This window comes from Rana temporaria, chromosome 4 (assembly GCF_905171775.1).
Source record: "Rana temporaria chromosome 4, aRanTem1.1, whole genome shotgun sequence".
NCBI classification, from domain to species: Eukaryota; Metazoa; Chordata; class Amphibia; order Anura; family Ranidae; genus Rana; species Rana temporaria.
The window spans coordinates 265,742,768-265,770,619 of NC_053492.1; the positions used below are offsets into that span (position 1 = coordinate 265,742,768).

The following is a 27,852-nucleotide window of genomic DNA, read 5'->3' on the forward strand; positions in this document are numbered from 1 at the left end:
AAAGGAAGCTATTTAGGAAAAAAAAAATTGTACCTTTACAACCCCTTTAAGGGCACATGTTTTTATCAGAATTGCAATATTCCCCATGCAATTCAATAAGAAGGTCAGAAGCATCTCACATTGATCTCAAGTGCAAGCTGAATGTATCTGAAAGCATGCTTATCTACACAGGTCCCTATTGTGTTTGGATAAAGTATTAACCACTTATTGACAAAAGGCCCAAGTTCTGGGCAGCACAGTGGTGTAGTGAGTAGCACTCTCGCCTAGCAGTTTGAATCCTGACCACGACACTACCTGCTTGGAGTTTGCACGTTCTCCATGTGCCTGTGTGGGTTTCCTCCGGGTACTCCGGTTTCCTCCCACACTCCAAAGACATGCTGGTAGGTTAATTGGCTTCTGCCTAAAAATTGGCCCTAGTATATGAATGTGAGTTAGGGATCTTAGATTGTAAGCTCCTTGAGGGTAGGGACTGATGTGGACTGATGTGAATGTACATTGTATATGTAAAGTGCTGCGTAAATTGACGGCGATATATAAGTTCCTAAATAATAATAATAATAATACATACTACGTGGCAGTGCAAGTGGTTGTAAAGCCACTATATTATATTCATTCATACCATCCCATCTGTTATATAACGATGTGTCCCAGTGTCTGTGCTATATACAGTAAAAACTATGCCGATTTCTATCTTATTTCAGAGGGTCTCACGGCTCTCGTGACTGCTCGGCTCTCTCCTCTCCAAGGCTGACAAATTCAGTGGTAGGGGTCGATAACTAACTTTATTTTACTTTACTTTCCTCTTTATTTGAGACCAAGGGTAATACACGCATAAGAACAGCAATTTAGGGATGCTTAAAAAAAATTAAAGCAGAAATTTACTATGTTCTGTACTGATAGGTTATTATAAAGTGTTTAGGTGTCAATACTGTGAATGTACATCCAGCACTGATGTTTTTAAAATAGTGCACACACTGGAACATTACTTCAATGTTGTAATTTACTGCAAAGGAAACCTGTGCTAAAGAAAATATGGTGGCTGCCATTATTAATCTTCTTTTAAAAATGTGAGGTGCCGGGTTATCTTTAGGAGTCAATGATCCTGAACACACTATCAGTATAGTCAGATTATTTTATCTGTATACTTATTCCAGGTCAGTAATAGCACTGAAGCCAAACGATTAGCACGACAACCAGAACTAGTACTTTTAAGAGGTCCACAGTGGCAGACCACATATATTTATCAGTTAAAGTATATAAAAAAAAATAGTGGGTTAGAATATTTATTAGGCTTTTATTATTGCCTGGGCCCCTGATACGGGATTCACACTCTCTATTTGTCCTGTTCATTATATATATAAAATTGGGGTTGTCCCGATACCACTTTTTTAGGACCGAGTAAAAGTACCGATACTTTTTTTCAAGTACTCGCCGATACTGATTATCGATACTTTTTTTTAAATGTGTCCCCACAAATGCAGCCATGTGTCCCCACAAATGCAGCCATGTGTCCCCACAAATGCAGGCATGTGTCCCCACAAATGCAGGCATGTGTCCCCACAAATGCAGCCATGACCCCACAAATGCAGCCATGTGTCCCCACTGAGAAAGCCAAGCCCTCCCCCCGCCACCATCGCCTAGTTGATCAGCGCGGGGAACATTATAGCTTTCATTTGAATAGCTGTGTGTTCCCCGCCGCGCCTCGTCATATATAGCCCCTCTCCCTTGTCCGGGCACTTTGATAGACAGATCACCCATCCAATCAAAGTGCCTGGACAAGGGGGAGGGGCTATATATGACAAGGCGCGGCTGGGAACTCACAGCTATTCAAATGAAAGCTGTAATGTTCCCCGCGCTGATCAACTAGGAGACGGGAGGAGGGCTTGGCTTGGTTTTCTCTTTCAGGACTGCTCTGCTATGCTCTCTGCCCCCTCTCCACCCGCTCTTCAGAAAAAAAAAGTATCTTGTGAAGCATCGGGAGCATTTGCGCGAGTACAAGTACTATCGTACTATCGGTATCGGGACAACCCTAATAAAAATTATATAAGAAATGCAAGTAAAAAAAAAAAAAAAAAGATTGTCCCCAGATAAGTATTAGGCCCCGTACACACGATAGAATCCATCCGCTGAAAAATCCCAGCAAATGGGTTTCAGCGGATAGATCCTATGGTGTGTACACTCCAGCGGATCTGTTTCCGCGGATATTTATCCCCTGGGATGGATTCCAGCAGATCGAATATTTGCTGACATGCCAAACAAATCCATCTGCTGGAATCCATCCCAACGGATGGATCCGCTGGTCTGTATAGACTCACCGGATCCATCCGTCCGAAGGGATCCCCCGCATGCGTCGTAATGATTCGACGCATGCGTGGAATTCCTTATATGACAGCGTCGCGCACGTCGCCGCGTCATAATCGCGGCGACGGCGCGACACGTCATCGCCAGAGGATTTCGGCGCGGATTTCAATGCGATGGTGTGTACACGGCATCGCATAGAAATCCGCGGAAATCCTCGAGAGTATTTATCCATGGAAACGGTCCGCTGGACCGTATCCGCGGATAAATCCTCCCGTGTGTATGGGGCCTTAGAGGGGAAATCTTCCAATGGGGACACTAGTTCTGGTGACCGGTGGCCGTTATTGGATTCCCTTAATTTGTAGGTATTTTCAGTCATTTCATGTTTGTCTATTGGATGGGAAGTGAAGGTAAATCTCCCCAATGGGACACAGATGGCAAAAAACTGACAGGGGGGTTATAACATTATAGCTTCTTCAGGTTCCCCAGCCAGACAGGTGCTCTCCCAGTTCCAGGAACACCCGGAGGCGGGTAATCCACGCCCTCAAGCCGCACCTCGGCTACTGGAGCTTAGGAAAGGCCGCGGCTCGGGCCTAGCTCCGGTCCCGGCGGCCATCTTGGTACACCCAGCCTAAGCCAGCCAGCCTGGTAAGGCTCAGACCATACAGGCACTGAAGCAACCTTCACGGGGATCAACTTCAACCCTCTACTGGATGAGTAGCCCAGGAACACAGCCCGGTAAGTAAGGGACTATTTGGCACCCCTTTCTTGACCATCCTTCTTTTTCCCCTACCCTCTTTTACACTTCTCTTCCCTAGCTCACCCATCACATCCCAGCCAACACCTGCCAGGTAAGTCTATCCGGGGTACCATTTAGCAGTTGATCCAGGGTTCTCCGATCGCCTCTGGGGTCAGGAAGGAATTTTTTCCCTTGCTACAGCAATTGGCCAGCTGGGCTAGGGTTTTTTGCTTTCCTCTGGATCAACTGAGGGGGGCGGTTTAGGCCGGGTCATCATCCTTGCAGCAACATCACAGATCAACATCACCGTCACTGAGCAAATACCAACCAAACCTCCGGGAACATCTGCTCCCCTGATCACCATCTTCATCATCGCTGGGTCAACAGGATCACTGCACCATCACATCACCATCAAACTATCTCCCACCATGCTCATTATCAAGTACGCAGCAGACACCCTCCGCAGCCTAAGGAATTTGGCCTCAACGCTACCAACCTCCACGCAAAGAACACTACGGAAAGAACAACTACTAAGAATCAACCGCCAACCAAACCTAAAAAACAAGAAGCCACCGCCTTAATTACAACACTTAGAATGCGCCCTGATCAACACAAGATCGGCAGTCAAGCACAGACAGGAAATCCACGACTTCATCGTCCAACACAACACTGATTGCCTCTTTATCACAGAAAGTTGGCCAATACCCGACTATAATCCCATCCTAGCGGATTTAGTGCCCGAGAACTATCACATCCTAACCGAGCACAGAACAGGACAAAGAGGAGGAGGCCTAGCAGTGATATACAAATCCCACCTCGCTGTCACCAAACCAACTCTACAGAACTCACTGCCCTTTATGGAAACACTCACCCTGCAACTTCAAACAACACCCGAGGAAACCGTCCACATCTATGCTACAGACCACCCGGACCAAAGACGCATCTCCTCACACCCTTCACCGAATTCTTCTCGACGTACACCCTGAAAACCAAAAACCTGCTGGGCTAACTCAACCCATGATCCCATCGCTACCGCCTGCATCGACCAACTCGAAGAACTTGGTCTGCAGCAACTGATAAAGACGTCAACACATGTGTCAGGTCACATTTTGGACCTCATCTTCAAACAAAACATGAATATCAACACTCTGGACAACAGACCTTTACCTTGGACGGACCACCACGCCATCAAATTTATATTAACCATCGACACCATCCTTCAAAAACCCAGGCTCCCAACAACAATACACTGGACAAGATCGCAGAAGAAACTACACTCTGAGCTCTTCAAAACCACACTAGCGATCAAAATAGAAGTACCAAATCTGAACCACTCAACGGATCAAACACTCAACGCCTTAAACAAAGCATTACTGCAAACAGCCGACACAGTCGCTCCAAAACGCAGAGCTCTCAGCCAGGAAAACAATTTGGGCTGGTTTAACGACACTCTAACTCTACTGAAACAGGATCGCAGAAGAGTTGAAGGAGCCTGAAGGAGGAACCCATCGATAGAAACCCACACAAGGTACAAAACCACAAAGATTTACCACAAAGCGATCTTTAAAGCCAAAAAAGAACACTTCGCAAACACCATCTCAAAAGCCCTAAACCGTCCATGGGAACTTTTTAAACTAGTCGCTAAGACTATGAACCCCTCCTGCTTGGAGCCCCCTGCAAGTGAGACACAAGAATTCTGTAATGAATTATCTGACTTTTTTATCGACAAAATCGAAAAGATTCGGACTACAGTACAACAGAAAAAAAACATTAACCCCACTCAGACACAGCAAGAAGAAGCAATCAACATAAATAGTCCATGATCGACGAATTTCGAGCTGGTCCCAATTACCATCGATACCACAAAAAACATAATCAGAAGCCTTCGAGACAACACATCACCAAACGACATCATCCCTACAAAACTCTTGAAAGAATGTACGGACATCCTGGCACCCATCATAACGCACATCATAAACCAATCGTTCAGGGAAGGGAGTGTTCCGAGCACCCTCAAGCAAGGCATAATAAAACCCCTCCTAAAGAAACCCAACCTCGATCCCAAAGACCCAAACCATCGCAGACCGGTAACAAGCCTGAACACCATCTCCAAGATCATGAAGAAAGCAGTAGTACAACAGCTTCAGTCCCATCTGGATGACCACAAACTCCTAGATCCCCTACAATCAGGTTTTAGCCCAGGCCATGGCACAGAAACGGCTCTCCTCAAGATATGGGACGACGCTCTCGAAGCAGCAGATGACGGAGAATCCTGTCTCCTAGTGCTGCTGGACCTTAGTGCAGCCTTCGACACGGTAGACCACAACATATTGCTCATGCGACTCAAAGAAGTAGCAGGAGTCTCTGACTCGGCCCTACCGCGGTTCGCATCTTTCCTAGAAAATCGCACTCAGACCCTGAAACTTGGATGTTTTACATCAGAAACACGGGCCATTACATGCGGAGTTCCTCAAGGATCACCCCTCTCACCTGTACTCTTCAACATCTACATCCGCCCGCTCCTCAAAATCATCAGCAAACAGGACCTGCGCTACCACTCCTATGCGGATGACACGCAGCTGTACCTTCGAATCACCAACAAAAAAGACCAATTTCATGAACTAGGAAAGTGCCTTACACTGATCGACAATTGGATGACTGAAAGCTCCCTCAAACTCAACGGATCCAAAACAGAGCTACTCACCCTTCACGCAAATAGGAAATCCATTTCCAGGACCACATGGACACCACCCACCATCCTCGGACAAACCATCGCGCCAGGCAATAAAGTCAAAAGTCTCTGAGTCATCTTTTTTTAAATCAAAAACGACGTTTATTGAGCATAAAGAAAAAGGATGACAGGCACATTAATAATCGGTGCAACATGCACCACAAGCAAGGATACAATGCAATGTCAGGTATACACATATGACGGATACAATAAGGAAATAGTGAGCTACATATGCAAGGTAATACATGTGGGAAAATGCACCTCTATAGGGCAATGGACAGGAGCACGGAGCCCTACTCATCAGGAATAGCACAGGCGGAGGCCTCCCCCAACCACCTGTCCCATACTTTATAATATTTATTGGGGCGGCCCCTGTGGACATATAGCAGTTTTTTAAAGGGTAGGATTGCGTTAACAGCTCTAATCCATTGTTGTAGGGTAGGGGGTGGTCCCCTCATCCAAGTTCTGGCTATCTGAAGCCTGGCAAGGAATAATGTCTCTTGCAGGAAGATGTTGAGGTATTTCTCGGCCTCAGACAGTGAAAGAAGCCCGAGTAGGCATTGGCGGGGGCATAGGGACAGTGGTGATCCCATACGGTCGTGAAGGAACTGGACCACCTGTGTCCAGAAACCTTGCACACAGGGGCACTCCCAGAGGAGATGATAAAAGGAGGCGTTGGAACAGCCACAGCCCGGGCAGTTGGGGTCACCGCCCGGTCTAAACTTTGCGATTCGATGAGGTGTCAGGTATGAACGATGTAGAATGTATAGTTGGGTGAGACGGTCTGAGATTTTGGGAGACACTAGTCTGCAATTAATAAGAGCCTCGTCCCAGTCCTCCGCCGACACCACCCCCAGATCAGGCTCCCAACGGGACTTCACCTGCTGGAGAGTGGCGGTCGCCGAGGGCACTAGTAGGTAGGAGTAGAATTGGGAGATGAGTTTCTTAGGGTCAGAGCCCAGTACGATGTCTACAGGTAACGGGGTCTCGAGCGAAGGGATGTTGGAACTAAACTGAGTGACTAATGCATGGCGAAGTTGGAGATAACGGAAGAGCATGTGGTTAGCTAGGGTGTGGGTATCCTTAAGGGATTGGAAGGATCTAACCGAGCCGAGGGCAACGACCTGTGTGAGGTATATAACTCCACTCTTGATCCAGGTGCCGTGATCAGGGATTGTGGCCAGCTCGGGTAAACGAGGGTTGTCCCATAGGGGCGTGTGCGAGTGCGGAGATGGCGCCTCGCCGACAATCATGGCGATTTGCCAAATTTTACGGTGATGGAAAAGCAGTTGCTGTCTGTCACCCGCCCGACGGGATTCGCGAGGCTCGCAGAACAGGATCTGAAAGGGATGCGAGACCAAGCCTGGGGCCTTTGAGCACACCATGGCCAGGTAGCGCTCCCTGTCAGAGTGGTGAAAATAATAAAAGTGGGAGAGTTGGGACGCAATGTAGTAGAGAAAAAGGTCCGGGACCGACGTGCCACCCTGACTGGTTGGGCATTTTAGCACCCGCCAAGACAATTTATGTCGCGAGGGGCCCCAAATGAATGAATTGAGGATGGACTCCATGGCTTTGAAGATGCGGGGGGGGATGTACAGCGGGGCATGCCAAAAGGCATAGAGCAGCTTCGGAAGGAGAATCATCTTAACAAGACTTATGCGACCCATAACTCCTAGGGGTAGCCGGGACCATGTTTGTGTTTTGGACTTAAGAGTAGTGAACAAGGGTTCGATATTGAGGCGTATATAGTCAGAGGGGGATCAGGTAATGTGGACACCCAGATATTTGATGACATCCGTTCTCACTAGGGGGAGGGCCGTCTGATCGGCGGTAGGGGGACCTAAGTCCAGGGGAAGGATATGGGACTTGGTCCAATTTATTTGTAATCCTGAGAATTTCCCGAATTGTGTTATGAGTTGGAGAGCCGTCTGGAGCGAGGGGCCCGCGTCCGAGAGGTACAGGAGCATATCGTCGGCATAGAGACTGAGAAGCTCAGTAACCCGACCGCAGCGTAGCCCAGCAATCCCGGGGTGGTGGCGCAGAGCTATGCAGAGCGGCTCCACAGCAAGGGCATAGAGCATAGGCGAGACTGGACAGCCCTGTCGAGTGCCTCGGGACAAGGAGAAGGGGGAAGAGGTCCTACCATTGACTCTAATACGCGCCGTAGGGGCCTGGTAAAGGAGTTGGAGCCATTTAATAAACTGGGGACCGAATCCAAACCTACCAAGGCACTCCCATAAGTAGGTCCATTCGACCGAGTCGAAGGCCTTGGCGGCGTCTAGGCTAACTACCACTCTGGAGCCTACGTCTGTAATGACCTTGTTAAGGCGCAGGGCAAGGATTTTAGCAAGGATTTTCACATCCAATTGAAGGAGTGAGATGGGTCGGTAGGATTCAGGCAGCAGGGGCTCCTTGCCAGGCTTCGGAATCAGGACAATAAGGGCCTCACTCATAGAGGAGGGGAGAACGCCTGCTTCAAAAGCATGGTTATACAGTGCACAAAGCCTGGGGACAAGGGTCCCCTGAAACTGTTTGTAGAGTTCGAGGGGAATCCCGTCGGAGCCCGGGGTCTTGGAGGTGGGGAGGCTCGCCAGAGCCACCTCCACGCAAACAGTAGTAATGGGGGCCTCCAATACAGAGACCTGTTCCGGGGATAGCGTGGGGAATGAAACGTCTCGTAAGAGGGCGGTTAGCTCCTCCACAGAGTGTCGTGCGGTTGACGTGTACAGATCAGAGAAAAAGGACCTAAACTCCTCTGCCACACTATCTGGGTCCGAAAGCAGGGCCCCGGACGCCGATCGGAGGGATACAATCATGGGGGGCTTATGATCAAGGTGAGCCATATAGGCAAGAAGTCGCCCAGCTCGCTCACCATGCTCATATGTGCGTTGTTTACTAAAGAAAATACCCTGGCGTGCCTTTTCGAGATGTAGGTGATCCGTCAGCCTGGTCTGTAGGCGTAGTTGCGAAGCATTGGTTTCCGATGGGTCAGCCTGGAAGGTACTCTCAAGGGCATCGAGCCGCTCCTCCGCTTGGCGGATTAGCAGTTTCGAGGAAGCCTTGTGTCTGTTGATGCGGGAGGAAAGAATCAAGCGAACATGTAGCTTGAACGCCTCCCACACCGACCCCACCGAGGCTGAACCATCGTTCGTGGTGAAAAAGCGATCCCACTCAGACCCGATAGAGTCCAGGTCCGGGAGAACACTCAGCCAGAACGGGTTCAAGCGCCAATTCTGGGTCACAGGGGGCGACGGAAGTCTAAGCTTGATCCAGTATGGGGAGTGATCGGAGAGTGTCCTAGTGTCAAAGCCTACATCGAGAAGGTGAGGGAGGAGGGGAGGAGTCACCAGGATAAGGTCTATCCGGGACATCACTGCCCTGGCAGCAGTGAAGCAGGAAAATTTAAGTAGTGACGGATGTTTGTGTCGCCAGGTATCGGTTAGGGCAAATTCGGTCAGAAACCTACCAAACCTAGTGATCTTCGGTAGGGAACCCTCTGGAATACTCGAACCCATTCTGTCCTGGGACATGACCATGTTAAAATCGCCCGCCCATATAGCGGGAACTGACGGGTGTAAGGCCATGAAGGCCACTCCTCGCTGCAGCACCTCAAACTGGAAGGGGGGGGGACATAGTAGGCGAGGAGGAGCACCTCTAGACCTCCAATAGTGGCGTGCAAAAACAAATAGCGACCCTGAGGATCAGATTGCAATGTGTGAAGTTGGAATTGTTGCGACCTTGCTACAAGCACCGCAACTCCACGGGAATTAGAAGTGTGAGGGGCCTGGTAGACCCAACCCACCCACGCCTTTTTGAGGCATAGTTGTTTTTGACCCGCTAGGTGTGTCTCTACTAAAATTGAAATGTCAGCATGTTGGGACTTCAATTGAGAGAGGACTGCCGCCCGTTTAGCACGGTCGCCCAGACTCCGGACGTTCCAGGTTACAATCTTGAGGGACGCCATGAGTAGGTGTGATAATTAAAGGAGTGTAGCCGTCCCCCCAAAAAACGGGGGGGCGACGCCAGATCCAGGGCTTGCCCATAGGAAACGATAATAGGGCGCAGGGTGGGGGTCACATATCCTCCGAGGGCACAAGTAGTGCCCCACCCGAGGAGATGGGAGACCCACCCCGCACACCAAGGTCCGCAGACCCTACACATCAGCGGAACAAAGCATACAGTAGCATTCGTTTGACACCTTGACATTGAATTAGAAAGAAAAAAAAGAAAAAATTGCAATTGTAAAATAAAAACGGTACTTTGGTTAACAGGGAAAACATGACCTGCTTTAACACTGGACCGACATAGCAGGTATAACACCCCACCTCCCACCAAATGTCTGAGGGCAGGGGCCGGCCAGGGAAACTTCGACTTTACGGTGGTTGCCAGTGGCGATGACAGTGCCCAAAGTTCAGGGCAACCAGCGCGGGCGGGGGGGCGACCAAACTGCAGAGCGCACACCTGTGGAGGGGGGTATCCACTCAATTGGGATACCGGTGCGGGTGAGCCGCCCGTGACACAAAACAGGGGAACAATGTCTGGGGGGATTCAAAGAGAATAAATGGGGGGGAGACCCCCCCTCAGGTCCAGGTGGGGGATAAACTTAAACCAAAGGAGTGGAAGGGAAGGCCCAAAGGCTGTGTCTCCAACTTACAGTTAGCGATTTCCTGCAGTGTTGGCAGCGTTAGCGTAGGAGAATGCCTAGTCAGGCAACGGATCATCAGGGGTCGGGAGGGAGGCAGCAGTGGTTAGGGTGTCAGTCCCGGGAAGTACCGGATCCATCGCGCCGCTCCAGCCAGGACAGTACAGCCTGAGGATCTTCGTAGAATTGCGCTTTGCCGTCACATACGACCCTGAGTGGTGCAGGGAAGAGCATGGCATACGGCAAGTGATGGATACGGAGCTGTCGCTTGGCCTCCGTGAAGCGCGCCCGCTTCTTCTGTACCTCCGAGGAAAAATCTGGGTAAACAGCAACCGTCGTGTTGCCAAGAGGGATGTTACCTTTCTCACGGGTAAGCCTGAGGATGGTGTCTCGGTCCCGGTAATTGAGGAGCTTGGCGATGAGTGTCCTCGGCGGCGCTCCTTCAGGAGGGGGCTTGGCAGCAAGGCGGTGGGCGCGCTCCACAACGAACGTGGAAGAGAAGGCCTCCCTACCAAAGGACTTGACCAGCAGGTTCTCCAGGTAAGTGGGGGGGTCCACTCCCTCCGATCGCTCCGGGAGCCCCACGAAGCGCAAGTTACACCTGCGAAGGCGGTTCTCCATGTCGTCCTGCTTGGAGAGAACCGCATGCAGTTGGTGTTGCAGGTGTTCGACCGTAACCTGGAGCGGGTGCAGGCCATCCTCCACGTGCTCGAGCCGGCGCTCCGTCTCCGACACCCGCTCCCGCAGTTTGTGCATATCATGGCGGATGTGCGAGATGTCGACCTTTACCTCCTCGATCTTGGAGGTGAGGGACGTTTGGCAGGCAGCGATGGCTTCCAGGACTCGGGCAGTATCGCCGGAGGGACGGTCCGTACCATCCGGGAGCGCAGCGGCGCCATCTTCCTCCCCCAGGTCACGATCTCCATGGCGACTTTTGTCAAGTTTGGCGAGGGCTCCCGTCTTTTTGGGGGGTGACATAGCGATCCCAAGCTGTTAAGGAAGGGGATGGGGAAGTCTATGGTCGAGTTGCAGGTGGAATTACCCCAGGATTTAGTAAAAAGGATTCGTCACGAGCGGAGCTCTCACTCAGTACGTCTCACTCCATGCGGCTCCAGACCACGCCCCCAGTTCTCCCTCTGAGTCATCTTTGACGCAGACATGACGATGGATGCACAAATAGGATCAGTCGTCAGCGGTTCTCATCATCTGCTCCGCATGCTACGTAGACTCATCCCCTTCATCCCGGAAGAGGACACAGCAGTAGTGGTTGGAACAATCATCAACTCACGACTCGACTACGCAAATTCACTCTACTTAGGACTACCGAAATACCAGATTACACGTCTACAAGTCGTCCAGAACACGGCAGCCAGACTGGTAACTGGTAAAAAGCCGTGGGAACCAATCTCCCCGGCCTTGAGGTCCCTCCGCTGGCTGCCCGTACAGGACCGGGTGACATTCAAGACTCTCTGCCTCACCCACAAATGTATACAGGGTAAAGCTCCTCAATACTTAAGCGAGAAAATAAAACCCTACGTCACCCAGCGCGTGCTCCGATCAACCAACCAAAACCTTCTCCAAATCCCCAAATCTCGCTACAAATCTAAGGGAGAACGTAGATTCTCGGTCCAAGGACTACGGCTCTGGAATGCTCTACCCACGACTATCCGCTTGGAAGAAAACCATCGGGTTTTTAGGAAAAAACTGAAGACCTGTACAACTCTGGATGCCGGCGCCTTAAGGCGATTAAGTTCGCATTTGTTTGCGCTATATAAGTTTCTCACTCACTCACTCACTCACTCACTCATAACCCTCAGTTAATCTATCCAAAATGAAAAAAAAAAAAAAGTTTTGCCTATAGTTCTACTTTAATGTTATCTTCATGGGTCCCATCAACTGATTATAATTACAATATTATATGCTTATGCTACAACTAATGCCACTGCATTCAGCCTTAAGCCAAACACTGTTGCAAAGCTCCATATTATAAAGAACTGAGAGAAGAATTCAAAAAGCAGCTTTGTACAATCATAATCAGCTAACACAATTGCTAAGACTGAGGAGATGTGGGAATTCTATAATTAACAACCTGCATTCCACCCGACATTAAACCATCAAGCAAACTATTGTGCATATCACAATGTGATAATGTACTATTTAGTCACTCACTGCAGCAGAGCAAAAACATGTAGCAGTCTGCATTGTATCTTGTTATTTTACTTTTGTATTAATGCATGTGAATTTGAGGTCAGTGTACAACCTTTCTGGCCTGTGTGATGATATGTGTAGCTTGTTCATGAAGGACATTATTGCTGTGTCTATCGCTGCCCTTGTTGCAAGCTGAGAGATTGTGGTGACCTTAGGCTAAAAATCTTCAACATATGCCAACTTAGTACTGCAATGATGCCTTGGTGTTCATCTGAATATGTTGCTTTTTAAACAGCATTGTGTGCACATGATGTTCATGGTCTTTGTGAAAGGCCAAGGGCATGTTGACTCCTCCACAGACTAAATCGAGTAGAGTCCTATCCCCTTTGTATCCAAACGTTTGCTCATTGTATCTTGCAGGAAACAAAATTGCGATAAGTTGGCATTCCCTCATAGACCATTTTAAAAGAGATTTGAAGGAGGAGGCATTGGAGAGTGTAAGCTGTTCCGGAACAAAAAAAAAGAAAAAGATCAGTCTACTTCAAAATGTTATCCTTCCTAAGGAAAGTCATGAACGTTAGATCGTAAGTACAGTTTGGATGTTCCGTCTGGAAAGCGGAAAAAGTTGGTCTCTCTCTATGGTAAAGTTTTGTGACCAAATTTCCCTCTTTATGTTTTTAGGAGAAAAACAAACTCCCCTTGTAGTGGAATTTTAAGGCACAAACTTATTAAAAAATAAGTAAAGTGGTAAATTGTTTATTAAATATTTGTGTAAAAAAAAGTATGTATAAAACACACATATATACAAATACATAGCATGCTTAAACATATTTACAATGTTGTCAACGTCATCACATAATTTTATTCAGGTGTCTCCTTCTTCAGGGGTATAATTAAGCATGAATATTTTGTATTCTAAAATAGAATATTAAAGAGAATAAATAAAAATATATAGCATTCCAATACCATTCATTTTATCTGGACTTCTGGCAAAAAAATTGAGAGTATACTCTGCCCTCATATGTTTTTAACTACAATAAATTGAAAAGCGCTACATCAATTCAACATATGTAAGTGATGAATTATATATATAAAAAACCTGTCTAATTCAATGTATATCTATGAATGGTATTGGAATGCTATATATTTTTATTTATTCTCTTTAATATTCTATTTTAGAATACAAAATATTCTTGCTTAATTATAACCCTGAAGAAGGAGACACATATGCACTCTGAAACGCGTCGGTATCAAAATTATGTGATGATGTTGACAACATTGTAAATATGTTTAAGCATGCTATGTATTTATATATATGTGTGTTTTATACATACTTTTTTTACACAATAATTTAATAAACAATTTACTACTTTACATATTTTTTAAGAAGTTTGTGCCTTTAAAGTCCACAACAAGGGGAGTTTGTTTTTCTCCATTTTCACTGGATGTGGCACTTTAATGCTCAATATTGGCAACTTATATTCTGTTGTCTTTATTTTTTTAGTACATTATAAAACATCTCAAAGGGTGAGAAAAACGCTGAAGAAAACCTTGACGAGACAGAAGCATTGGAGGGAGGTGAGCAAGCCATTACTCAAGAGGGAGAAGAGCCAGTCCCAGTCTTTGGAGGAGACAGCATGTCCGAACCCTTTGCAAAGATCTGTACATGAAAGTATATTATTGAATAATAAGCATAATCAGATGTACACCATCGATGTGCAGTGCAGTGTCTGTGCATGCATAATTTGTCAGTACAAAAAAACAGTACAAAAAAGCAGTGCCAGAGCACAGCAACAAGGAAGAACATTTGGCTGGAAGGAGGACAAAACTACAAGAGAGCTGTTCTGTTGAAATACAACAGATTTACTGACTGAATCACCAGATGAAAATAGTAGAAAGAAAGCCTAAAAAAGGAAACTAATGCAGTCATCACATCTAAGAATTGGTAAGCTGCAATGTAAATTATGCTTTTTTTTATTTATTTTTTTGCACTTTTACTATTTGTTAACAATATGTAAACATTTTAGTGCACCCCTGGGCACAGTTTCACTTTAACCACTTAAGACCCGGTCCAAAATGCAGCTAAAGGACCTTGCCCCTCGGAACTGCGTCGCTTTAACTGAGAATTGCGCGGTCGTGCGATATGGCTCCCAAACAAAATTGGCGTCCTTTTTTTCCCACAAATAGAGCTTTCTTTTGGTGGTATTTGATCACCTCTGCAGTTTTTATTGTTTGCGCTATAAACAAAAATAGAGCTTCAATTTCGAAAAAAATTCAATATTTTTTACTTTTTGCTATAATAAATATCCCCCAAAAATATATATAAAAAAATGTTTTCACTCAGTTTAGGCCAATACGTATTCTTCTACCTATTTTTGGTAAAAAAAATCGCAATAAGCGTTTATCAGTTGGTTTGCGCAAAATTTATAGCGTTTACAAAATAGGGGATAGTTTTATTGCATTTTTATAATTTTTTTTTTTTTTTTACTACTAATGGCGATTTTTTTCGTGACTGCGACATTATGGCGGACACTTTGGACAATTTTGACACATTTTTGGGACCATTGTCATTTTCACGGCAAAAAATGCATTTAAAATGCATTGTTTATTGTGAAAATGACAATTGCAGTTTGGGAGTTAACCACAGGCGGCGCTGTTGGGGTTATGTGTTCCCTAAAGTGTGTTTACAACTGTAGGGGGGTGTGGCTGTAGGTGTGATGTCATCGATTGTGTCCCCCTATAAAAGGGATGACACAATCGATGCTGCCGCCACAGTGAAGAACGGGGAAGCTGTGTTTACACATGGCCCTCCCCATTCTGCAGCTTCGGGGACCGATCTTGGGACTCACGCGGCGATCGGGTCCGCGGTCCCGGTCACGGAGAGCCCACGACCCACGGCTGGGTACTAGTACAGGACGTACCTGTACGTACATGTGCCCAGCAGTGCCATTCTGCTGACGTATATGTGCAGGAGGCGGTCCTTAAGTGGTTAAGGCCTCATACACACGGACGTTTTTACAACAGCGTTTTTAGCTTTTTTTGCAGCTTAAAAACACCACTCCATGTTATTCAATGTCCTCATACACACCATGGTGTTTTTAAAGCTGTAACAGGCATTGGCATTTTTAAGCTCCAAAAAAAAAAACAGGATCAGCAAGTTCTGAGGCTCCAGCGCTAGAGCTGTAAAAACGCCAGACGCCGGTAAAATGTGTTAAACGCATTTTAAAAAGGCTTAACGCTGTATACACGTTAAGCTTTGTCTGGCGTTTCTCTGCCTCTTCAAAATCAATGGTTCCCTATGGGAGTCCATTGATTTGAATAGAAGCCACACCAGAAGTCGATCAAGGTGATCTGACTTGCGGTGCGACTTGTGTGATGAGAATCTTAAAAGGAAACCCCCGCCAAAATGTAAAAAAATGTTGCCCAGTGGTTGTCGGAGCCTGCGGCTTATCGCAATCTGGAAGCCCCCAGATCCTGGCCCCCCACCCTAGGTGAATGAGTATGGGGTACATTGTACCCCTACCCATTCACTCCAAAAAAGTGTTAAGAAATAAAAACACTTTTTAATTAATTTATTAAATCAGCTCTGGCGTCTCTTTTACAATTTCTTCTCCCCTCTCTGGCTCTTCTCCCTTTCTGCGCTGTCTTCTCCCTCTTCTGCTGGGTCTCCTCTCTCAGCTGTCTTCTAGCTCTTTTGCCGGTTTTTCTCGCACTTTTGCTGGGTTTCTCCCTCTGTTCTTCTTCCAATGTTGACCCAACGCGATCTACTGATGTAATGCTGGGTCCGCTGTCTGCAATGACGTATACTGGCATGGGGCGGGGCCACCCAATGATGTAATTTTGAGGCCACGCCCCTTGTGACGTCATCACCCCATCATGCCCCATGCAGTGAGGTAATGAGGGGCGTGGCCTCCAAATTACATCATTGGGTGGCCCTGCCCCATGCCAATGTAAGTCATTGCACACGGCGGACCCAGCATTACCCCGGGAGATCACGTTGACTCAACATCGGAAGAAGAAAAGAGGGGAAAGACCCAGCAAAAGAGCGAGAAGACTCGGCAAAGAAGACAGCGGAGAAAAAACTGAAATAGAGCTAGAAGACAGTGGAGAGAGAAGGCAGCGGAGAGAGAAGGCAGCGGAGAGAGAAGGCAGCAGCGGAGAGAGAAGGCAGCGGAGAGAGAAGGCAGTAGAGAGAGAAGGCAGTGCAGAGAGGAGAAGAACCAAAGAGGGGAGAAGACGTCGCCAGAAGGAGAAGACGTCGCCAGAAGGAGAGGAGCTGGAGGTGCCTTAACAAAATACTTTAAAAACTTGTGTAGTGTGTTTATTTTTGACACTTTTTTTTAGGTGAATGGGTACGTTTTGGCAGGGTTTCCCTTTAACCACTTAAGGACCGCCTCCTGCACATATACGTCGGCAGAATGTCACGGCTGGGCACATGTACGTACAGGTACGTACAGGTACGTCCTGTACTAGTACCCAGCCGTGGGTCGCAGGCGCGCTCCCGCGACCCGGTCCGAAGCTCCGTGACCAGGACCAGCGGACCTGATCGCCGCTGGAGTCCCGCGATCGGTCCCCGTAGCTGAAGAACGGGGAGAGCCGTGTGTAAACACAGCTTCCCCGTTCTTCACTGTGGCGGCTGCATCAATCGTGTCATCCCTTTTATAGGGGGACACAATCGATGTCACTCCTACAGCCACACCCCCCCTACAGTTGTAAACACACTTCAGGGAACACATAACCCCAACAGCGCCCCCTAGTGGTTAACTCCCAAACTGCAACTGTCATTTTCACAATAAACAATGCATTTTAAATGCATTTTTGCTGTGAAAATGACAATGGTCCCAAAAATGTGTCAAAATTGTCCGAAGCGTCCGCCATAATGTCGCAGCCACGAAAAAAAACGATGATCGCTGCCATTAGTAGTAAAAAAAATTTTTTTATAAAAATGCAATAAAACTATCCCCTATTTTGTAAACGCTATAAATTTTGCGCAAACCAACCAATAAACGGTTATTGCGATTTTTTTTTACCAAAAATAGGTAGAAGAATACGTATCGGCCTAAACTGAGGAAATTTTTTTTTATATATATATATTTTTGGGGGATATTTATTATAGCAAAAAGTCAAAAATATTGAATTTTTTTCAAAATTGTCGCTCTATTTTTGTTTATAGCACAAAAAATAAAAATCGCAGAGGTGATCAAATACCACCAAAAGAAAGCTTTATTTGTGGGTAAAAAAGGACGCCAATTTTGTTTGGGAGCCACGTCGCACAACCACGCAATTGTCAGTTAAAGCGACGCAGTGCCGATTCGCAAAAAGGGGCAAGGTCCTTTAGCTGCATTTTGGTCTGGGTCTTAAGTGGTTAAGATTGTCAGCACACATGTCGCACCGCGAGTCGGATCATCTTGACCTGACTTCTGGTGCGACTTCTATTCAAATCAATGGGCTTCCATAGGGAACCATTGATTTTGAATACAGGCAGAGAAACACGGCTGAAAACTAGCGCGGCTTAACGCGCATTGACACCAATGCAAAACGTGGATAAAATCGAGTTTTTAACGCCGCTTTTTTCCTGGCATCAATAATACTTTACAGCTAGTTTTTTTAAATGTCTGTGTGTATGAGGCCTTAGGCCTCATGCACACTGGACATTTTTACAGCAGCTGTTTTTGGCTTCAGACGTTCTTTTTCTACAGTCAATAAACTCCCCATCATGTTATTCTATGTGTCCATGCACACATAGGCTGTTATCAGCAGTTTTTGGCTTGGGCGTTTTTTGGTTTTAAAAAAAAACAAAACTAGTTGGTTCTGAGAGGAGTTTTTCAGTTGTTTTCAGCTGTAAAAACGCTCTACCGTTTTTTGGACATTTTTGTTCATTGGAAAAAGAAAAAAAAAAACACACTAATGCAGAAAAAATCCAAAAACGCCAAAAAACGCCATTGCAAAAACGTTGAAAGACTCACTGCAAAGCTCCTGGCGCTTTTATAACGTTATTTTAACGTCCAGTGAGCATGAGGCCCAAGTAATTTTTTATCATTCATTCAAATATAGTGCATAGTTGACAACTATTTGCAATTCAAATAAGGTGCAAACTAACCAGCTGAACTAAATCGGGGTGGGATATTACAATTAAGACCCAGACTGGAGGGGCGTGACAGAAATCTGCCCATGTTATTTACAAAAAATAAGGCTGGGTTCACACTACGGTTTTCCCGTCCGTCAGCCGCATACGATTTATATGAAAAACCGTATGCGGCTGAAACGGACGGGAACGTATGGCACCGCACATATGTGCGTTTTCCATTGACATTAATGTTAAAGGAAAACGTATGCGTTTGCCATACTGTTTTAAAAACGACCGCAAAACCGTGGTTGAACACGGTTTTGCGTACGTTTAAAAAACGTTTTGCCAGCAAATCGTACGCACCCGGATGCATCTGAGTGCATACGATTTGCAATGCATTGTCTATCTCTACGTTTTCCCGTCCGGGCCCGTACGTTTTCAATATTGAAATCGTATGCGGCTGACGGACGGGAAAACCGTAGTGTGAACCCAGCCTAATAAAGATTTGATTTCAAATATATATTTGTATGACAATTTAAAACAGATTATTGATTTTAATTATTTATTTGTACTCTGTATTCCAAAGGCTGTTTTTATTTATTTTGAACATGCGACCAGTAGCAGAGAACTAGAAGCTCCTCCTGCTTATGTTTCCCTGCAGACAGGCTGGGAAAGATCTGGATCATATGACAGCTGTATATCGATTACGAAAAAGCTACGTTTTTTCTAATTAAAATAATTACAGTGCCATCATTCACATATATTAATAGAAGGGACAATGTAAATTAAACAGTGTGTGTTTAGTATTACTTAAAAAATTTCTACAACATCCGAAATGTCACCCACTGATGTACCCTATTTCGAATAAATAATTTTTTGTGTTTTGATAAATCAAATTGTTTTTTATTATTATTATTTAAATGTAATGAATAGCAGACTTACCCACAAGTCATGTTCTGCATAATCAAAGAGTAGCCAAACTTTTCTGTCACTGTGAGACAGGAATACTTTCTGTAATGCAATTACATTTGGGTGCTTCAATTCACGTAACAGCTAAAAGAAAGAGAATGCATTGTTATTGGAAAACGGAATACACTTGCATTTTATGATTGCTAAAAAAAAGTCATACAAGTGTTTAAAAAGAAACATGCTTTGTATCTTACAGCAACTTATTATACAGATGTCCAACATATAACTCCACTTTTATTAAGGCTAGTTACATATACTGCAATAACTTTACTATGGAACGTTACATTCTGATGCTCTGTTAAAGCATTCAATCCACTTGTGTGGTTAGTATGAGTGTCAATCTGCTATAATCACATGATCCAACCAACCAGTGTTATCAATGCGGAACTAAACCCTCCTACCATTTTCAGCCAAGGAAGCTGTCATCTTGGCCTTTGTTTGATCCTCAACTGCCATGATGCTGCACATGGTCAGTTATGACACCAGCCATTTGATGGTTTGACAATTTGGTTAAGAGTACAGGGGTTTAGTAAATGGATAGAGGCTATATACTCAGTTCAATCTGCAGCTGTTAGAATCAATGAGGTAACCTCCTCATACTTCAATTTGAGGAATGGTACAAGACAAGGGTGACCGCTATCTCCGTTGATTTTTATATTAACTTTAGAACCATTTCTGCGATACGTCAGAGGAAGCACGGATATTCAGGGTTTTTCAATAGGCAAGAAGGAGCATAAAGCTGCGGCTTTTGCAGATAATATACAGTTTTTTATTACATCCCCAGAAACCACGTTGCCAAACTTATTAAAAGAGTTTAATCGATACTCTGCCTTGTCAAATTTCGAAATTAATATTCAAAAATCGTAACTGCTCAATATTACGCTGTCTCCTGCGCGTGTTAAAGCTCTTCAAGCTTCATTCTATTTTGCCTGGGCTTCATCTTTTCCGACATATCTAGGGGTCAAATTGACTCCCTCAGTAGACAAAATATTCGCAGCTAATTTTCCACCGATAATGCGGGATTTGTCGGCTGACCTGGAGAGATGGAATAAGGGGCCCTATACATGGATGGGTACAAATGAGATTCTTAAAATGAACATTTTGCCCAGGTTATTGTATCTGTTTCAGACTTTACCGATAGCTATTCCAGGGCCCTTTCTGAAATCACTGCGTAGTATTTTTATCAGATGTATCTGGGCAAAAAAGCACCCACGTCTATCCTACAATCTTCTGGCGAGGCCTAAAACCCAGGGTGGTATGGCATTCCCCGACCCAAACCCATAATATCAGGCAGTACACCTTGCCAGGGTTATGGCGTGGTGCAGAGATGGGGGATATAAAACATGGGTAGCAATTGAACAATCATGCACCAAGATTCCACTTCAATGTGTGCCATGGTTAAGGCCAAATGTACTTGGCATATTGAGGAACCATCCTTTGATAGGGGCAACTCTGCGAGTAGTACAACAAAGCCATTTTTTCTCCAAGGAAGAAGGAGAAATATCCTGGATGTATCCAATATTTGGAAACCCGGCATTTCCCCCTGGATATACAGATAGCCATTTCAGACAAACAGTGAGACAGGGTAAATTTTGTCTAGGTGATTATCTTGAAGAATATAGGCTAAAGACTAGGGCGGAAATACATTTGATGTTTAATCCACCACTTCTCAGTTCCCTTCTTCGTAAGAAGTGGTCAGATCGTGGTCAGATCGTCCGAATACACCCATGGAAAATGTATGCTTGGTAAAAGCTCCCTCAGCACATGGGGTATCTGAGATGTATAAACTGTTAGTACAATCATCAGAGGGTTATGCCCCGGGATTCCAGAAATGGGAAAGAGATTTAGACATATCATTGTCTGAAGAGCAGCGGAGATATATTCTACATTTTACTCATCACTCCTCAACAGCTACTTAAGTACCAAGAGCTGTGTTATAAAATTCTCACACGTTGGTATAGAGTCCCATCATTGTTGCATAAAATGTATCCGGAAAGGACGAATATGTGTTGGTGTTGTGGTGTGGCAGAGGGCAATATGCTACATATTTTTAAGTCATGTCAAAAACTGCAGGCATTCTGGGCCAAGGTCCGAGATATGATAAGACAGCTGACAGGTCAGGACCTGGGTTCTGAACCAGCTAGATACTTGCTCCATCTTTCAGAGCTTTCTAGGCGGAAATATAGTAATTCGATGACCGTTCACCTTGTGATTGCAGCCAAGTCATGTGTAGCAGTTCTCTGGAAGCAAGAATCATCTCCCTCTGTCTCGCAGTGGCTTAAAAAAATAGCTGAAATATATACTATGGAAAGAGGTAGTGCTACTATTCAAGGCCGAGAAGAGAAGTTTAATAAAAAATGGTCAACATGGTCAGCGTATGTTTGCTCTAGAGAATATGGCTGTGCACTGGCGGAGGCGGAATAGAGGAATATTTTTATTTTATTTTTTTGGTTTATTTGTTTTTGTTTTGTTTTTTGATGTGCCGGCTTGATAAATAGGAAGGACGATGAAGATTATCTATACCGTATATCTAGAAAAGGAAACAGTTTGGAACTGAAATGCTTTGTAAATTCCTTTATTGTAGAATCGATTTGTGATATGTTATATATGTGACACGTATGCAATTGAAGTATGTCAGTTACATTCCCCGCACATGCTAGGAATGTAACCGTTTTTTGAAAATGTTAGGGCTCATTCACACTTGCTTTGGCTTCAACACACATTAAAGCGCCCACCGATTTAACATGCTATTAGGGCTAGCTTACACTTGCTTCAAAACATGGCTTCGGACACGCTTCATTAAAGCTCTCTGAACGCCAGTCAAAGCCCCTGTCACTAAATAAAATGGTTAGCTTACAGCTTACAGCTTGAAATTACAGGATAAACCCAGAAGTCCGAGACTTCTCAGATATAGACTGGCAAGAAAACCAACAGACACCCCCCCACTCTGATGAGTGGGGTTGCTGTTCTATTGTATAGAGAGCTGCTAGTTCTATTGTATAGAGAGCTTGGTGAACCTGTTAAGAGATGAAATGAGATGTTAATCCTTGATTTTGAGGTTGGCACCTGGGGAGATTGAAAAGATCCTGTTCTTTGTGTAGAGATAGAAGTTGTAGGAGAAGGGGATTTAATCGTTTTCTTCTGGGGGAGAATTACCTTACCCCCCAGTAACCTTCTTGATTAATTTGTCAAGGGATTCTCCGAAGAGTTGTTTCTTACAAGCATGTTCAGTAGACCAAGCTTTTAGCCAAAAAATATAGTTCATGTAATACAGATAAAGACGCATGTCCTCACAACATCTACAAGTAAAAGAGGTTTTGATTCTAATTTCTGAACAGGGGGAGGGGGAAGGACGAACAGCATTTTTGGCCTCTGAAAACCGAAGGTTCTAGAGGTTCAAAATGTTTTTCAAAGAATTCACACACAGTGGCAGAGAAATTTCCTTTTTTCAGACAGTGCACATGATGTGTAAAAATAAACAAATGCTTCTACACTCAAAAGATTGCTGTTGGGTTAATTGGAAAAGGAAGGAAGGAAATCTTTACAACTCATGCCACTGTATTGGCTATGCTGCCATTCTCAACGGGTTAGGGGGAGCCCAGGAAAAAATCTAAAAGAAAACAAGGACAGGGGGCACACCAGCCTTGCGCATTACCTGTGCAACACTGAAATTTATTAAGAATAAGATAATGTACTCACAAACAAGGGAAAAAATCAGGCAGATAATACAAAGTCCATCATTGACCTCATCCAGCAGGAGCTGGCCAGTAGGTTAAGGTGGGATGAAAAACATCCAAGGTAATCAGACGTGTTTCGAGGGTGGCCCCCTTCCTCCGAAATTCCTCAATTTTTTTACAAATAAATATCTGATAAGTGTAGCGTGCATCTGTATTCAGCCCCCTTTACTCCTAACTAAAATCTAGTGGAACCAATTTCCTTCAGAAGTCACCTAATTAGTAAATAAAGTTCACCTGTGTGTAATTTTATCTCAGCTGTTCTATGAAGCCCTCAGAGGTTTGATAGAACCTTAGTGAACAAACAGCATCATGAAGGCCAATGAACACACCAGATAGGTCAGGGATAACGTTGTGGAGAAGTTTAAAGTAGGGTTAGGTTATAAAAAAATATCCCAAGCTTTGAACATCTCACGTTGCACTGTTCAATCCATCTGAAAATGGAAAGAATATGGCACAACTGTGGATATTTTTCCGATGGAATCTTGGCTCAAACTTGTCTTGCATACACATGGTCACACCAAATTCTGACCATCAAGAATGCAGTGACGTACAACACTACGACGAGCCAAGAAAAATTAAGTTCAATGCTTCCGCGCATACGTCGACTTGATTCCGAGCATGCATGGTTTTTGGTGCATCGGAATTGCATACAGACGATCAAAATTTCCTCCAAGAACTTTTCTTGTCGGAAAATTTGAGAACCAGCTCTCAAATTTTTCTTGCCGGAAATTCCAACAGAAAAATTCCGATGGAGCCTACACACGGTCGGAATTTCCTGGACCAGTATAGCACCCTGCAGCTAACTTCACATGTTGCACTGAGCACCTGAAGTAAACATTACAGACATGCTCCGCACAGTGGGATTTGGGTACAGTCCCTGAGGTACACACTATGGGTAACTGATCACAAGTCAATAAGCAGTCAGCTGTTGACAGATAATATACCGTAGATACAAAAAACATAAAGGGTTTAGAGAGAAAATACTTCTCCAGCAAAGAACAGGCCAATCCTATGGGAACACTAGCAAAAACAAAAAACAAACAGTCTCATGGTGTAATATCCGCTTGTCACTTTAAACCCTTGTTCAGCAGTGACTGGCAGATGGAACCTTTATGCCTTTCTCTTGTTTCCCTGGGGAATGTATTGATCATCAGACCCTTCCCCCTTCCTCTAGTTTTGGAGAAACGGGGGGCTCTCGTAATTCAGCATTCAGAGGCAAAGCAAGTAGTCAGCAGTACCTCCTGGGAAGGCAATCGTTTACTGAAGTTTTATCAAGTTTAACCACTTAACCCCCGGACCATATTGCTGGTCAAAGACCAGAGCACTTTTTGCGTTTCGGCACTGTGTCGCTTTAACTGACAATTGCGCGGTCGTGTGACGTAGCTCCCAAACAAAATTGGTGTTCTTTTTTCCCCACAAATAGAGCTTTCTTTTGGTGGTATTTGATCACCTCTGCGGTTTTTCGTTTTTGCGCTATAAACAAAAATAGAGCGACAATTTTGAAAAAATTTAATATTTTTTACTTTTTGCTATAATAAATATCCCCAAAAATATATAAAAAAAAAAAATTTTCCTCAGTTTAGGCCAAGACGTATTCTTCTACATATTTTTCGTAAAAAAAATCGCAATAAGCGTTTATTGATTGGTTTGCGCAAAAGTTATAGCGTTTACAATATAGGGGGTATTTTATGGCATTTTTATTAATATTTTTTTTTCACTAGTAATGGCGGCGATCAGCGATTATTTTTTGGTACTGCGACATTATGGCAGACACTTCGAACACTTTTGACACATTTTTGGGACCATTGTCATTTTTATAGCGATCAGTGCTATAAAAAATGCATTGGATTACTATATAAATGCCACTGGCAGTGAATGGGTTAACACTAGGGGGCGGGGAAGGGGTTAAGTATGTTCCCTGGGTGTGTTCTAACTGTAGGGGGGGTGGACTGACATGGGGAAATTACTAATCTTCTGTTCATACACGCGCACAGGAGTCGGGGGAGAGCGGGGCGGCGCGCACGCGCCCCTAGTGGCCTGCGCGAGAGCCGACATATAGCTACGTGCTCTTGCGCAGGGGAGCCGACCTGCTGCCGTAAAACGACTGCGGCTGGTCAGCAACCAGTTAAAGTTGCACTCCTTGGCAAGCGGAGCAAGGTATGCAGTAAATGTCCATTGTCTATAAAAGTATATATGTTTTTGGGCATAAAGTGTGTCCATGCTGTTAGTTAAAAGATATGCTGTATACAATCCAAATCCTTGAAAATATAGTCATGTTTTCTTAGATGTATAATGTTAATTTAGATATGTGTGTAAGATGTATAATGTTAATTTAGATATGTGTGTAGATAACAGAACTCCACCTTGTAAAACCACATTTGTAATTCTGTTGTAACCTCCTTTTTGGTTATCTCTGTAAACTAATGTATTGCATGTCATTTTAGAGTTTTCACTGTTTTTAAGGAGTTAAAAGGATTAACCTCTGTTGTGTTCAACCCTACTGTACACCTTTGAGGCAAAAGAATAAAAGTACTGCACCTGTTGGAAGGTCTCCTCTTGTTATTTACTCAAATCCAATGGGGCCACTACACATGGGGTGGTTATGTTCTTAGGGCGGCCTTAGCAAAAGTTTTTGCAAGGTAGATGAGTCTGACAGCAGAATTCATGATAGACTGAAGAGGGGATAGCCTATGGAGAGGTAGGCCTATGATGAGGGAGTATATTCAAGGTGAGAGATAACAAGGAAGTGAATGAATACCTTGGTGGTTTGATTAGTTAAAAAGGGGCAGATTTTAGAGATGTTACGGAGGTAAAGTCTACAAGCTTTTGACAGCGATTGGATTTGGGGCTGAAAGGACAGGTCAGAGTCTAGGATTACAACTAGTACATTGGCATAAGGGATTGATGGTTGCATTATTGATTTTGATGGAAAAGTCATGGAGAGGGGCACAGGCAGGGGGGGAATATTTTCAGCTTGGTTTTAGAGAGATTTAGTTAAAGGAAGTGGTGTGACATCCATGCTGATATGTCAGCAAGGCCGGTGCTACCATTAGGCAAACTAGGCTGCCGCCTAGGGCACACTGCCAGCTAGGGCGCCCAGCCGCTGGTGTTCCCACTTTCTGTCTCTGCAGCATGTAACAGGCGCTCCATCCGCCATGTCAGAGGCACAGCAGAGGACTGTGTCCTGACACCAGAATGGAAGCAAACAACATTCCCTTGCGTGCCTCTATGATCAGTGACCTACTGTCTGTCTCACCAGTCTCTGAGTCAGTAGTGTATCCATGTCTGCAGGGGGCACTGTCTGTGACCCACACTGCATACTTGGATGATCCCCCTGGTTGACAGTCAGGGACGATCGGTGTGGCTGGAGGGACAGCTGCAAATACCAATCTCCCTGTATGGCACTTCATCTAACAGACCACTTCTCCTCCTCTCCCTCCCACGGCTGTCAGCTGAAATGCCATAAAGGGAGATCGGTACTTGCAACTGTCCCTCCTGCCGCACAAATCATCCCCAATAGTCTCTGTCCCCCGTATTTGATGGGCACTGGTGAGGCTGCATTTGATGGGCACTGGTGAGGCTGCATTGATGGGCACTGGTGAGGCTGCATTGATGGACACTGGTGAGGCAGCATTTGATGAGCATTGATAAGATGCATTTGATATGCACTGATAGGCTGCATTTGGTGGGCAATGGTGAGACTGCATTGATAGGTCTAGCAAAGTGTTGCATGAATAAAATGATAGCAGTTATTAAAAAGTTTAAGGTTTACATGGGCAGGGCAAAGGGGGTGGAGCTGGAGGGGGGTTTGCCTAGGGCAGTGATGGCGAACCTTGGCACTCCAGATGTTTTAGAACTACATTTCCCATGATGCTCAACTACACTGCAGAGTGCATGAGCATCATGGGAAATGTAGTTCCAAAACATCTGGGGTGCCAAGGTTCGCCATCACTGGCCTAGGGTGTCAAAACTCCTTGCACCAGCCTTGTATGTCAGTTAGTAAGTTAGTGATGCTAGAGGACTGAAGGAGTGAGGTGAGGATTAGAGAGATAGATTTGGGTGTCATCGGCCTAGAGATGGTATTGAAAGCCCGGAGAGGTTATCAAGTGACCAATGGAGAAGGTGTAGATAGAGAAGAGAAGGGGTCCAATACAGGCATACCCCACTTTGAGGTAAACAATGGGGTTTAATTACTAAAGCTGGAAAGGGCAAAATCAGGCTCACTTCTGCATAGAAACCAATGAGCTTCTAACCCCAGCTTGTTCAATTAAACTTTGGTAATAAAACCTGGAAGCGCATTGGTTTCTATGCAGAAGTGAGCATGATATTGCACTTTCCAGCTTTACTAAATAAACCCCATTGTTTACTTGTGCCTGGGATGATAAGAAAGTGAAAAAATGCTCTGAAAACAAGACACTGGGAGAAAAAAACACCTAAAGATATGAGTACTGTTCACTTCACGCTTGGGACTCACTGAATATCCACATTAATAGGCTACAATCCTGAGCACAGTCAATCCGT

The 27,852-nt window shown here is 45.0% G+C and overlaps 1 protein-coding gene across 4 annotated transcripts in view; it reads right to left on the reverse strand.

Annotated features, from left to right (window-relative positions):
* Nucleotides 1–27,852, reverse strand: part of CDK19 (cyclin dependent kinase 19) — a 251,856-nt gene that overhangs the window by 147,657 nt on the left and 76,347 nt on the right. For all 4 annotated transcript variants that reach the window (XM_040350239.1, XM_040350240.1, XM_040350242.1 and 1 more), the window contains exon 3: nucleotides 19,568–19,678. In XM_040350239.1, coding sequence (XP_040206173.1) covers nucleotides 19,568–19,678 — 111 coding nt within the window. The remainder of the gene's footprint in view (nucleotides 1–19,567; nucleotides 19,679–27,852) is intronic.